Here is a 14,596-nt window from a genome sequence, read left to right as displayed (position 1 = left end):
CCAGATGGACCTGTCAGCTCGTACTCTAGATAATGAACTCAATTGTAAAAGATAAGCAGTATTCCAAAAGAAACAATCCCTTACTTTTTCTAAAGATGGCATTCACTGAACACAGATTAATGAGTTTTATTTCCAGTTTCCTGTAGGACATAAAGATAAAAAGGGGAGCCCGTTGTGCCATTTTGGCACAAGAGATGCCAAATTGATGATCTGCAAGTGTTGTAGACAGCATTCATCCAAAAGTGCTGGGAGATTGTCAGGGTACTGGGTGTGCATTGAAGCTGTTTTGCTTCCCATTTGATTTATCCAGTGGATTGTGGAATTTGTTACAGTTTTGTGTAATTTCTTAAAGCTTTGAGATGATAATATTTGAAATTTAACTTTTATAGAGGTATTTATACTGGTTAAATAAAGTAAGAATTTTGGTGTCCTTAATCTTACATCTCTCGAAACAGATAAATCTCCTGATTTAGTTTTTATTCAGGAAGAATTAAAATTATTTTGTAAAGGTAGAATGTTTCCAAGCTATTTGTACTCTCTCTCTCTCTATATATATACACATATATATGCAAGACAAAATTTCAACTGTGTCAGGTAGCAAGATTTTACACACTGTCAGACATCTGGAGCTTAATAATGGGTAGCAGTCATTGGAAAACATTTCAGTATGTTGGGCAGTGCTTCCTTAGGGAAAAAAAACTCAATTTCCCCATCCCCAAGCCTGTTTTATAGATTATAGTGTTGGTCTTTCTATCTGCATGTTTTTGTCCTCTCTATATTTAAGTAGTCCATTTGATTTATTTTCTTTATTTTCCCTCCCCTGATGCTTTGGACATGTCTGTTGATAACTATTGCTCAGAAGTGAGAGAACATTGGACTAAGCATCTTTAAAAAAACAAACCAAGAACCAGAGAAAATACGGTTTTTTCAGTATATTCTATTTTAGGCTGAAATGGTTTTGCTTATTTGATTGCGTTATCTGAACTTTTTATTCCGCAATCTTAACATAATCAAATAGAAAAAGACTGGCAAAAGAGGATGTCCTGTTTACCTGAGATAAAGGTAAATATGCAGCTACATAAACTGTGACGTTTGTCCCAGATTGGATAGTCATGGTACAAAATTCTGAGTAAAATTCTGATAAGTTTAAGTACATGTATAGTCTGAATGGCCATATTTTTTTCAGCTTTATACATGCTATTAATGAATTATTCAAATCTAATTAATTTTGCCTCTGATTAAATGAGTCGGGTTTTAGGAGAGCATTTATTAGGAAACAGAAGATAAAATTTATAATTTGCAACCATGTATTTTAAAGAACCACTTAATGCTAATAATAGTCAATATCAACATACAGAATGCAATGAGTGCACTGTTTAGAATTGGTTTTAAACAGCAACTTCCATCATGGACAGTTAATGAAACTTTTTCTTGTACCGTACTTTTAATTTTGCCATGAAACTTTGTGCTTGCATAGAACTTGAAATGCAGTAAGGAGATCTAATAGATAATCTTGTATTTAAAGATAATTTTCAGAATGCAGTTAAATGTTTAAAACTTACAGAGCAGACAGATTTCCATAAAGCTTGTAGTATGCAGGGACTTTTTTCTTAGTCATAATTATCTGTCTCTTCCTTGGGAGATCTTCAGATAAGCATTTTGAGTCATTTGCATTTCCCAGTGGGAAAGACATAATCAAGAACTTTCTACCTTTTGGCAACAATACAATCAGATGTTACCCTCCCACCAGTCTGTAGACTGAATTTGCTTTCAAAAGGATTAATGTCACTGAGAACTGAAAGGAACTAACCAACCCAATACATAAAGAGGTGGTCTGTCGTGAAGTAAGTTCACTCCCTACAATCTACTGGGACCCGTGAATATCTGTATCTTCATCCTCTTCAATGAGGTACAAGTTTGGGAAATCATCTGCTACAGATATTAGGAGTAAGTTTATGTTCCTCTCTGAAGCACAAGTGGAGAAAGCTAGTCATAGAGCTAAGTTTGTTTCTTTACAGGTGAATTTCTTTGAAGCTGTTTTGACATGTTGCTGTGGTAATTGCCATTCAGCAGTGGTTACTCTAGAAAAAAACCTGCAGTTTAATACCTAAACCATTTCTCAAAGTCACTATTGGAGGTGTGACCATGTCCACAGTCTTCCTTTGTGGAGAAGGAAAAGTACATCTGTATGTGGTGTGTCAGGGCTAGAGATTCAAAGTGACACAGGAATAGCTGAGGTTTGTGTTAGAAGGATGACAAGAGAAGCGTTTGGCATAGTGCAAGACACTGCAGAGTATATTAAATCTCCAAAGTTTTAGGGTTTCTAGTGGCAGCATTTAGGTTGAGTTCACAGTATTGCTACAGACTTCATTACATGAGTGAGGGAACATCTCATCTGGAGGACTGGGATGGTTATTTATGCTTTCTTCCTTTTTTTTTTTTTTTTTTTTTTTTTGCTTATGTATTTATATGGCAGTAAGGTGGATCATTACCAGACCTATATGCATATCCCCACACAGGTCCAGATTTAGTTTGCACCATTGTTTCTGTGACACAAACTGCATGATATCAGAGACAGAGGCATGACAGCATTTTAGGAGTAAGTGAAGCTGAGAAAGATACACTTTTTTTCCCCCTCTAGCCCTTTTCAGTTTCTACAAACATTCATTAGTTATTAATTTTCGTGGTTGTATACATTTTAAGGACAGAAAAGGACTGTTAGCATTATCTAGTCTAGCAAGTCAAACTGCATTAAAATAAGCCAGATTTTTGCACATGGCTCCACTTGTAAAATTATCTTCAATATTGGCTTTAAAATTAAATCCAGTTGCTAAAATAAATAATCTGTTTATTTTTGCTTCTTGCTCTAAAATGGGGTTTCCAGAATTTCAGCTATTAGTCTAGATTTTTCCAAGCTCTTTGCAGCGAGCTTCCATAGATCCCAACTAAACACTGCATTCCTGTAATTATTGATGAATGAAATATGCAGTATTGAAAATATCTCATTTCAGTTCTTTTTGGCCACAGTCAAGAGGTTAACCATTAATAATAACTATAGCTCACATTTAGTTGATGTGCACAGAGATATGCCAGTGTCTGAGTACTTTGTATTTTCCTAGATAAAAGGTTTTTTGTGCACTGTTTTCAAGTTTACTGTTACATGTGGTGCCCAGATACTTCAGTCATCTTTGCCAGTATAGAAACCTGGCAGCTCTGATCCATCACAGCCCTTTTCACTTACCTGAGCCACTGCTGGTTCTCCTCAACTAAAGTACAATGAAAAGTCACAGTCAAGGTGTTCCTGTAATGTACACACATTTTATGCATTACTATGCCTAGCTGCTTGTCTGTAGTGAGTGTTTTAGAACAACGTTTCACTTTCAGTTTGAATTAAGAGGAACAAGAATGATTACATACATTCTGTGACAAGGTAGGTTCTCCATCTCATCAGTCACTGCTATCATAGCAGATAATTTGCTTGAGTTGTGTGTCTTGGATCCAAAGTTGAAAGATCCTGTTATGCCAAAAGTGTGTCTTTTCTTTACTGTGGGAGTGTTACACGTCATGAACTTGGGGAGCAGTCGATACCTGTCAGGTGTCTTTCTAGCTGGCGGCAGTTGGGAAGGACTGATGTAGAAAATTGTTTGCAGGGAGTAACAGTGCAAACAACTCTGGGTCCTTCCTGCTCGAAAAGGTCAGTCCTTGGGTCTACTGCCTTAGGTCTCGTCTCAGCAGAAGAATGACCCACCCCTGGCTGTTCAGGCAGGCTGGAGAGCCATAACCTTTGTGGTTGCTCTGCTAACAGAGCCACAAATGCGAAAGGAGGTACTGCAATTATTTCCTTTCGGGAATCAACTCAAGTGGTGTTTCCTTTATTCAAGGAACCACCAAGCCCTGTTTGCAGGGCTGTCTGCTTTGTCTAAGGGCAAATGAGGAGCTCAGTATGGTATTCCATGTATTCCATGTTGGCCTAACTAAAATAGGCACATCCCATAGGTGCCTTTCTCTTAAACTAGTTTGACTAAAACAGCTTCTCTTCCCTCCAGTTTGAAAAACTGTTCCTTCCTAAACAATCCCCAGGTCTTTGATCTGCTGTGTTTGTGAGGCTTTTCCTGAGCTAGTTTTGTCTTTTTAATAAGCAATTCCCTAGAGTTTGCTGAGAAGTGTCACAACTGAGTCATTCTTTCCTTTCCTGTCTGTTTTTCTCACTAGTCTCATATTAAACAATAACCAATGTATTAGTATAATAAATATCTTAGTACAATATTAATAAATTATTAAGAGTAGTTCCAAATATGTCACAATGAACTCATGGGAGTGAACTGTTTTTTACAATAAGTGCAGATTACATGTAGTTTTGGTCTGATGGTCTAGCTTATGCATACACCATTAACTATTTAAATAGCCACCGTCTGGCTTCCTTTTAAAGTAAAAATCCTTACTATAAAAATAGCAAGGATTTGTTACTAACAAATATTATTAGTTCCTTCCTTCTGACTTCCCATTTTTCTCCTAACCTCCCTTTTTTTCTGATCAGACTCCTTTAGGAGCTCTAGTGAAGAGTTTTTTTTTTTGTTTTTTTGTTTTTTTTTTTTTTTTTTTTTGTTTTTTTTTTTTTTGTTTTTTTTTTTTTTTGTGAAGTAATCACATATTTGAGTCTGCTTGCATATATGATAATGTAGGTAACCAAGAAAGGGGGCTTCAGATGAGACTTCTAAAGATTGAGACTCAGTGAGCTACTGAGGAATCAAACTAGGAAAGAAAAGTCATGATTCTGCTCCCAGTTGGTAAATTCCTGAGCAGTTAGACTATCACTAATTGTAGCCAAGATTGCTCCCTTAGTGATGTGATGTGATTTGATGTGATGTATAATTTTCTCCTGAGAAACAATAATAGAAATACCACACATTAGCTTTTCTGAACATTGTAGGCTTTAATAAATTTTGGACTTACAAAAGATCCCAAGTAAATTTTCAAAACACAGTGTAAGGACTTCAGATTTAAGGAATTATGTAAGTCAATAAATACAGAGCAATTGAACAAATCTCCAGCTTGAGAATTTGTGCTTTAGAGGTAATGCTGGAAATCTGAGTTAGCTTGATATCCTCTTAGTGGGGGGGCAATAAGCAGAGTTTTGTCTGGATGAAGGAAGAGGGAAATGAATTCTTTGTTTAAACCTCCCCTGCAGTTGGTCTGAAAATTTGGAAACTTTCATTCTTGTAGTGATTTTTCAGTGATGTATTGGCCCCATTAAAGTCAGTGGGAGTTTTGCCATGGCTTTTAATGAGGTCAGAAAAAGAATAGTACATTTCAACTCCTTTTTTTTTTTTTTTTAAGTTGGAAAGAAGTTTTTTTTTTTTTTTTCTTTTACAGTGATGTATTCTAGAAACAAATCCACCTGTAATTAGATGTCATATTCCATAACATTTGCAAGATGAAATGGAATAAACATCATGTCCAGCTTCAGGAGACTAACGATCACTATCAGAATTATTTTCTTTTGTTTTATACATTTATTTTTCACTTGGTGTATATAATATTTGGGTACGTGAGGGATAGTTTAATTAAAATGTTACATCTACATTCCTTTGGTAGGGAGAGGTGGAAGTAAACAGGATTATTCAAAGGAAAGACAAGAAAATAGTATTTTGATTAGGATACTTCAGTGAGTTTTGACTATTTTGAAAAATATTTTCATTTTCCATTTCATATCTTACATTGTGCCAGCAGGAATAAGACATGATGCATCATAAGTCTACATTCTTTCCATTACCAGTAAAATTAATCTGTTTAGTCTGATGTGTTTTCAACCACCTATCACAATAATGCACTAGTTAATATGCTGTGCAGGTTTATAATGGTTAAATATTCATTAGATATGCAAATATTTGCTCTCTTTAATTCACAGGTGAAGACTAATCAAAACTTTGCTCTTTGTTCTTCAAGTTCTTCTCTGTTCTGGAATGTTGTTTAGGTTGGCAATAATTTGAAGAAAATACGTAGATGAATGGAGAATCTTTTGCTTATTCTCAGCTATTTGAAGCTGTGCACCCACTTCAGCTTTAAAGCACCTTCTTCATTTTGTTATCTGACACTGAATCTTTTTGATCACTTTGAAATGTGTTACATTTAGAAAATGAAACAAAGGCACAGTGAAGTGTCCTTCCCTCTTCTTGGTCCAGGTGCTTCCTGTGGTGAGTATGCAGTGTTTATCACAAACCAGTGCCACCAGATCTCCTTGTGGTCTGCAGAGAAAGCCTACACCAAACTATTTGGGACAACTGGTATTTCCTGAAGTACTAATCCTTGTCACTGTTCTCTTGTGACAGGGGAGTATGATTAATGTACTTTTTTTACATTTGCAAGTCACGTCTAAGTGTGTGGGGTAGAAATGCAGAGGTGCACCTTTCTGTCTCCTCACAAATGCTGCTTCTTGTCTGCTCTGCTGCTTTGAAGACTTCAGGGAAGTTGGCAGAAACCTGCCATCTCCTTCTGAACAGCAGTTCCTGTAAGAATGCTGAGAGGACCGAATGGGAGGAGAAGTTTATTTACCAACATTTATCACTTATTCAGGAAATGAACAATCTCTAGTGCTCATACCACATTAAGTACAGTCCCTCTTACCTTAGGTAAGAGGTTTAATGGCTGCCTCACTCCACCAGGCAGGGTGAGCTCACAATTGAACAGTTTGCTTGTCCAATAACACCTAAGGATGGAAGCTTTTTAAAGTGGGAGCTCATGTCAGCCTGGGTGGGTCAGCTTGAGGTAATTGAGTCTTAGTGTGTGAGACTCTTTCTATTTGTTTTAAATAGTGAGTAAACATCAACACAAATAGGAGCCACTTCCACTCTTCCACTCAAAGCATATTCAGAGAGTTTATAACTGCTAATGAAAAACATTTCTGAGAAAGCAAAACCCAGGCTTCCAAGATTTGCACATTTTGCGTTATGAGATGCTCAAGCTTGTGTATGGTAAACAAGATTTAGAAATTCCTCTATGTGGTTGTACTTTGTACCCTAGCAAACTTTAGAAGAAAATGTCTAACTGTGCTTAGATTTCTTTTATAAACTGGGATGGCTTCAGCAGTCTATGTGGCCTTCCATTCAACTGTTTGCTTAAGCCAAGCCAAAAGCCACTTATCTAAAAATGATTTATTCTCACTCCTGAGCTGACAGAACCAGCTTGAAAAGGGCAAAAGCTGAATTGTAGTCCAAGCCTCGGACTTCAGTTAAATCATAAGGGGAGAATGAAGGACTGGCCACAACATTGTTCTGCAAGGTACTTGTGGTTCTCTTGTACACTACTTGTCGGACACCTTTTTAAAATAAACAGCCTCAGATTTGTACTTTGCAGCTGTTCCTTCCTATCTGCCTGATATGCCAAAGCAAAACTCTGCAGCTCAACATCTTCAAAACCAAAACTTAATTCAAATACTATAATTTGGATATGCTTCTCACTTTCTGTTTTTGGCAGTGTAAGTAAGAGTGTTTCTTTATCTCATTCAGAAAAAAATATATGTCATTTATATACTTTGATCATAGACATATTATATAGTAAAAGGCAACAGTTGAATTGTCCTAGCTAGAGATGTGAAAGTATGATTGGAGGCAGTGTATCTGGTTGTCAAAATTGAATCTGAAAAGAAAGAAAGTTCTAGCAATGTTTTAAGTTGGCTTGATTTGTTAGATTTAAATAACCAAAATAATTTTGCATTGGAGAACTCTTATTCTCTTTGGATACTTTGAGAATCTGATGTTCTCGTTGATGTCTTTTCACTGTGTTAGACTTCATTTAATGCAGAGCGTGACTATGAGCATGGTAGCCACAGTCAATGGGGCTGAAGGTTTAGTTTTGACCCATCCAAGAGCTGTGCTGTCCAGACAAGGGATGTGGGTTATGTGGTGGGCCAGAATGGCACTGCCAAGACCCTCATGCTGCTGTGGTGTGTGGCTCATGTGGGCACTTGCTGTGCAGGGCTGTTTCCCAGCATGAATGGCTTCCTTCCACACAAATGTGATTGAATGCAGTAGTAAAAATAGGGAGAGGCCCAAATGACTAAGAGGTGAGGCTACTTCTTGTAATCTGCTTCTTCAGCAAGAATTACTTTGAACAAGTTAATACCAAAAGGGTTAAAGAACCATTGTGTATTTTGAATTTGGATTGTCAAAGCAAATATTTTGATAGTCGGTCAGAAGTGGATGCTGAGTGGCGTGCTATGAAGACCATACAGCTATGATACGGAAAAAACTTTTTGAGGGATGGGAAACTGAGAGGAAGAATAAACAGCTAGTTTTCGGCCTTGCAAGGGCCTGGTTTGAGTTTCTGCTGAGCAAAAATGGAGGAAAAAAAAAAAAAGTAGGAAGTGAGTAGAGTGAAGCTTTATGAAGCACAGTTGTTTAGCACAGCCTGTAGCTGGAAAGGCTTCCATGTATAGCACAAACATATTGTTGAAGCCTCATGAGAGATTATTAGGTGTTGCATCCCGGACAAAAGCAAACGCTGCAATTAGGTTCATTGGGAAAGCCAAAGCAGGGAGGAGGTTGTTGGGAGGAAAAGGTTAACTACCTAAATGTGACTGAGCTGGAACTTGTCTTCAGTACTTCATCTGCAATCTTTCCTTACTAAGTCTCAGAAAGAAATGCCTCTGCCCCTCCTCTGTGCTCACCATCCTCCTTTAAATGTTTTTGTCTGTTTGACAAAAAGGACTTGCAGGTAAGTGGTGCTCTCCTTTGAGCACGTCACTAGTGCACAGAAAAGCTTATGCAGAAATTTTCCCAAGGATGAGGATACATTGGTATGTGTATTGATGCTTGGTATTTTTCACACCAGAATAAAGTATTCGTTGCCTAGGAAAAGCCAAACCAAAGTATTTTCAATTGAATTGTAGTTCTCAATAACATCTAGTACCTCACTTTTAGATGCTGCAAAATTTCCTTTAGCTGCACAACAGTGAAGTGAACTCCTGAGATTTGACATGACCTCTGTGTCAGCTTTAGACAAGCTGTTTTGTTCATGCAGTGACTTTTCCGGAGATACTGTCATAAATTTTGCTGCAATTTATTGTGCTTACATTTCAGTTGGGAAAGAACCCCATGATTCAGTCTTTTCTTCTAGTATAGTATCCCATGCTTGTTATCAGTGATATATTTTTATGGCTGCAAGTGTTCACCTAGAATATCCACCTACCTAAGTAAATATGAACTTTGTTTTCATCTGTGTTCAATAAATGGTGTTTTATATCCAGTGGTACAGAGTCAACAGTAACAGCCATTATGGGTGTTCAGTTCTTACGTCCCTTCCACCTCACTAAAAATCCTGGAATTAAAAAGATGAGTTCATATGGGTGCAGTTATTGCAGACAATACAGGTTTTAGAGCTTTTTGGAGCATATTTAAAAAAAAAAAAAAAAAAAGGCATTTTCAATTAAATTATTTTTAATCATGCAGGTGACATCAGAAGAATATAGGTTTGTAGTGGACATTTCCTACATGCCAATCATTATTTTAAGTAGAAATACTGAGCAAGTTAACTTTCTTTGGCAGGCTGACACTTCAGCTCTCTGTTATTACAAAGGGTGTATTCAAGTCATTAGCATGTCAGGTTGCTTGAAAACTTAATACTCTCCCCGCCCAAAATGGAAAATTAGCAGAGCTGCTCACTATGTCTAAAGGCCCTTTTTTAAGGCAGTGACATAACACTGAACTACAGGAGACAAATTCTGTTGTTGGCACATCAGCTTTAAGCCTCTTTTACCAAAGGAATCTGCAGATCTAGACAATTCACTGACACTAGTATGGGGGGAGTAGAAATTGCTGGACGAAATCTTGCAGATGATTAACTATGTCTAATATAGGAGGGAGTAGAAATTTATGGGTGAAATTCTGAATGTGTGAAGCTGTGTGTATGTTTCATTTTGCATTCAGTGCATTCATTTTGCATTCAACCATCTGACTCAGAACTCCTAACAAATTAAATACCAACCCCATGACAAACCTAAAAAAAATATTGGGATGCCTGTTTTTCTGGCACCTAGTGACTGCAGCAGCACAGCAGTGAGGTCCAGATCTGGTTCTTTACTCTTTACTCTTCAATGTCAGTATTTGGGGTTTGGTGACGAAAACTTCAAAGTGCTACATTCTCATCATGGAGGGGGTAACATGAGGGTATTTCCGGCTCTGACCCTTGCTTTCAGGCAACACTGTTTCAGTTCAAGAGCAGAGGCGTGTGCAATGACCTGTTTGTTATTTTGAGGCTGATATTTGGATAGGAGTTGGAAGTATAGTGATCTCTGCCTCTTGTACTAAGATAAGTGTAACTCTGGGAATGTCATCAGCCACTTTTGAAAGCCTGGGGAAAGCCCTGGGGAACATTTTGCTGCAGTTGCGGCATACACAGGGCTGTGGAGGAGGGGAATTGAGGGGAGTTGGGAAGCTCAAGGCTAACTGGCAATCCTTCTGACTGGGGTTTTTGGCTCCTTAGCAGCAACGGGGGTACTTTTCCATAGATTCCTGTTTACAATGGCATAAGTCACCAGAGGCTGACAGTGCTGGCAGCAGTTCAAGATCAGATGTGTGACATACCTGCAGGCAGATGGTTTTCCTGAAACACTGGTGCAAACCTCGATCCCAGACCCAGGGAGACACCACTCCTTGCAAAATCCAGGCTTCAAAGGGGTCACCACATCACAGTGGTGAGCTGTGTGCAATTGTAATCTTGTTCACCTCTTCTTGAGGCGGGGTTGGCTCAGCTGCAGTCAGCAGAAACCCAGAACCTTGGAACAAGGTTCCTTCATTGCCCCTTGCACCTAGGTGCCCATGGCATGTGGAGCCGTGCTCAGCCTCTGTCCCAAAGTCGGGCTGTGCTGCCTCCCCGAAGTGAAGGCAGGAGGTGCACATCTGTGAAACTGCTTGAACATGTCCAAACATTTAGCTGGGTGACTGCCAGCACCCTTGGTAATTTGGACCAGAAGAAGATGATGGGGGTGTGGTGGTAGGAGTGGGTGGGACCGCTGGGTGTTACTGAGACCTTTGCTTGCAAAGTGTTTGACAAACACCCACCATGGGATAGGGCACAGCAGATATTTTAAGTATTGGCAGCAGTGGGAGGGAGATTAATTACTCCCCTGCAACAAATCAAGGAGGTTTCCAGCAGGCTCTGTTTGACCAGTTCTTGTTAGAGCTTTGTATGTTGATGTGAATCTCTGCCAGATCTTGGTTTGTTGTGGGGGTGGAAATGACTTATTTCTCACTGTTGATGTGTTTTCTCTTTTCTTGTAGGTGTATGATGTCAAACAGTGGGCACTCTTTGTAGCCTCCCCCACCAGCCTGCAGTGTCATGTGCCAGTATGAATGTTAAGAAAGAAACGCATACTTCAGAACTCAGCATCCCAGAAAGAAAAAGGACGAACTGAACAGAGACAGCAAATGATTGCAGCGCTTACAAAACTTGAGGCTGTTCACTTTTTCTCCTGAGAAGCTTCATCTTGGCCTTTGTGAGAGAGTTGAGAAAGTAGGCAGAGCAGCCACAGTGATTTTCTTAGGGTCCTTTTCCTTTTTTAATTTAATTTTTTCTCCCTTGTGTCTGGATTTAAAGTGTGCTGCACTGATCACAAGCACTGGACATCAATATGTGTCATGTCATTGTAACGTGTCGGTCGATGCTATGGACTCTTCTGAGTATCGTGGTGGCTTTTGCAGAGCTCATTGCCTTCATGAGTGCAGACTGGCTGATTGGTAAAGCAAAGCCTTCAAGCTCTGAGGAGGTGGACAACAGAACAGGGGGACCTCAGGAGCCCTACCGTCCAACGCTGGGCATCTACGGGCGTTGCACCAGGATCTCCCACATGCAGTTCTCTAGACGAGACACGCTTTGTGGTCCTTATGCTGAAAACTTCAATGAGATTGCCAGTGGTTTCTGGCAGGCAACCGCTATTTTCCTAGCCATAGGAATCATGATTCTCTGCACCGTGGCATTTGTGTCTGTCTTTACTATGTGTGTGCAGAGTATTATGAAGAAAAGCATTTTTAATGTCTGTGGGCTGCTACAAGGGATTGCAGGTATGTGCACTTTGAGAGCAATGAAACTTTTAATTTTGGGGTGATTCAAATGAAGAAATTCTGGCCTGCCTGCAGACAGACTGCATTAGGCAGACCGAAAGTGATTCTATATACTGGTGTTTATTCAAACATAAATGAAATTTATAGCTACACAGCACGTAATACTTTGATATTGGCAGCAGAATTGCAGGCTAATGTGTGCCAAAATGAAATGACCAGTATTGCTTTTGTTTGCTGTTCATTTTTTCCCTCTGTTTGAATTTCTTTCAGTTACAAAAACTTCTCTCCTTTGCTACCAACTCCCTCTCGCTACTTAGTAATTTTTCCATGGACCAAAGGCAGTTCCCTTAGTGTCTCAAAGGCTTCATGACTAGTGAGAGTAAAAAGCACCCTAGGGCTAAGAACTGGTTATAGTCACACACCCAGTTCCTGCAGCATTTCATGCAAAGCAGCCTCCTTCAAAGCTGTGAGCTTGACAAGTGATACCGTGAGATAAACCTTTCCTTTAGCCAGCTTATTGTTCAGCTGCAGTTACACAGCCCAGTGAGCTTTTCTTTTCACTGTTCAGGATGAGCTGTGCTTTGCCTGAAAAGACAAATTTGTTCTAGAGATTTGGTGTTTCTGCTTAAACTCATAGATTTTACAGAGATTAAATGACTTTTAGTAAACCCACCCTGGACAGCCTTAGTTAGAGAAGTATTCATTTTTCTGTAGTTGCCATTGAACCACAGGGAAAATCTGTCTCATACACAGGCTTTCATCTTTTGTGCTCTCTCTGTGTGTGGTCATCTGGAGGAGGAAAGTGGTCTTCTGCCCTGCCTCTGGCAGCCCTCAGAGACCTGTGAGGAGGGAGGGAATGAGCAGGGCCCCCCTCTTCTTTTTATCTCAGTGGGGCTCTTAAGCAGATGTTTTCAATTCACAAAATTATTTAATCACAGCAAAAAATTAGATTTTAACTTGTTTTGCTTGAAATGTGAATCCAGCTTTCCCCCTTCTCACCTGCACTGAGGTGGCCAAACATGTCTGTGATGGCTATACCTAAACAGGAGATGTAATGATAGATATTCAGACCTTTATCTGAGGCTGGATGGTTTCATTTGCTTAATTGGGACCTAACATAATCTTATTCGGGGGAAGTAGGTGAAAACTGACTTTACTGCCTGCTGCAACCCTCCAGAGCCAGTGTTACATGCCAGGGACTGGCTGATGCTGCCTCCTGAAGCAGTACTGCAGTGGCTCTCACTGTTGGCTACTTCATTCATCTTCAGTATGGAAGCATAACACTTATTTCATATCACCCACAATGTAAGGTTTGTGCTTCTGGAGCAGAATGATATCCTTAGATTGCTTCATATGATGGCATACAATTAGCATATCAGGTCCTTTAGATGAATATGACAGGTTTTGCTATAGTTAGTCCTAGTGTACAGAATTTTCCAGAAGCAGTGTGTCAAGGAAGCAGCTTGGCAGTGCAGATTAAACCAGGGGAAGTTGTTAGTTTCTTGCTTTCTTACTCTATATTTCAGAAATAATCCATGACTATTTTTCCAAGAGATGTAATTATTACTTGTTTTCTTTTGGAGGGGATTTTTACAGGAGAGATTGCTTAGCAGCATAAATAGACCTTTGGCATGTCAGATTTGGATCTTTTGAAAAGATAACTTTACTTAAAACTCTGATGCCATCTCAAAATACCTAGTCTGTCACCTAGGATTAGAAGGTAGAAGGTACTTGTATTTTAGAATACTGTCCTGGAGACCATGCATTTGTGAGAAAATGCATGCTAAGACAGTTTTATGTTTTATTATCAATCCAGCTGTACCCATAAGGGGATTTGCAGCCTAAAATTGAACAATACAGTTGACAAAGCATTTCATATGTGTTAGGGCATAGATCTGTCCTTCTTGGGCTGTACTGAGCATAGAAGCACTTCCCTTCTTACAATTCAGATAAATGACACAGCATGAAACTGGGTATGAGAAAGGTCACCTTACTGAAACATTGCTGCCAGTATTTACAGCCAGGCATCTTGTGGCTCACAGCTCATTTTCTCAAGATTAATTTTATTTGGTCCACCGCTACTTTTGTGCCAGTAGTATTACAGCATCTGCTTACTTAGTTGCAATTATTTTCCTTTTGACTAATGATGGCTGCTATTTTAAACTTTGTCAGTTCCTGAGTTTTGAAAAATGCTTAAGCAAATTGCTCAAAAGGGACAGTTGTCAGCATGGCTAATTCAGACAGGGATTATGATAGATAAACTAATGCCCTGATCAGAGAACAAGTTATAACCCTACCATAACAATTTTAAGTATAGCATCATTCTTTCTAATGTGAACAATTATATTTTAGTAAGTGTACAATAAGAATTAATAATACAATAAGAAAATAATTTTGTTAATCAGCCTATATCAGTACAACATTTGCAAGTATGTCAAACATGTCCTTTTCAAACATGAGATGCACACGTGGTCAAGTCATCTGCAGGAACTCAGGATCTTGCAGACTTAATCTCATTTAAAGTCTCTATATCTTTGCAG

The 14,596-nt window shown here is 38.9% G+C and overlaps 1 protein-coding gene across 1 annotated transcript in view; it reads left to right on the top strand.

The window, feature by feature from the left end:
* The window catches only part of LHFPL2 (LHFPL tetraspan subfamily member 2), a 126,608-nt gene that overhangs the window by 97,752 nt on the left and 14,260 nt on the right, over positions 1 to 14,596 (top strand). The window contains exon 3 of the mRNA XM_054003916.1: positions 11,277 to 12,056. Coding sequence (XP_053859891.1) covers positions 11,627 to 12,056 — 430 coding nt within the window. The 5' untranslated portion in view covers positions 11,277 to 11,626. The remainder of the gene's footprint in view (positions 1 to 11,276; positions 12,057 to 14,596) is intronic.

Source organism: Vidua macroura, chromosome Z (assembly GCF_024509145.1).
Source record: "Vidua macroura isolate BioBank_ID:100142 chromosome Z, ASM2450914v1, whole genome shotgun sequence".
NCBI classification, from domain to species: domain Eukaryota; kingdom Metazoa; phylum Chordata; class Aves; order Passeriformes; family Viduidae; genus Vidua; species Vidua macroura.
Note: the sequence above shows the minus strand (reverse complement) of the source record. Positions and strands in the feature narration are given on the sequence as shown.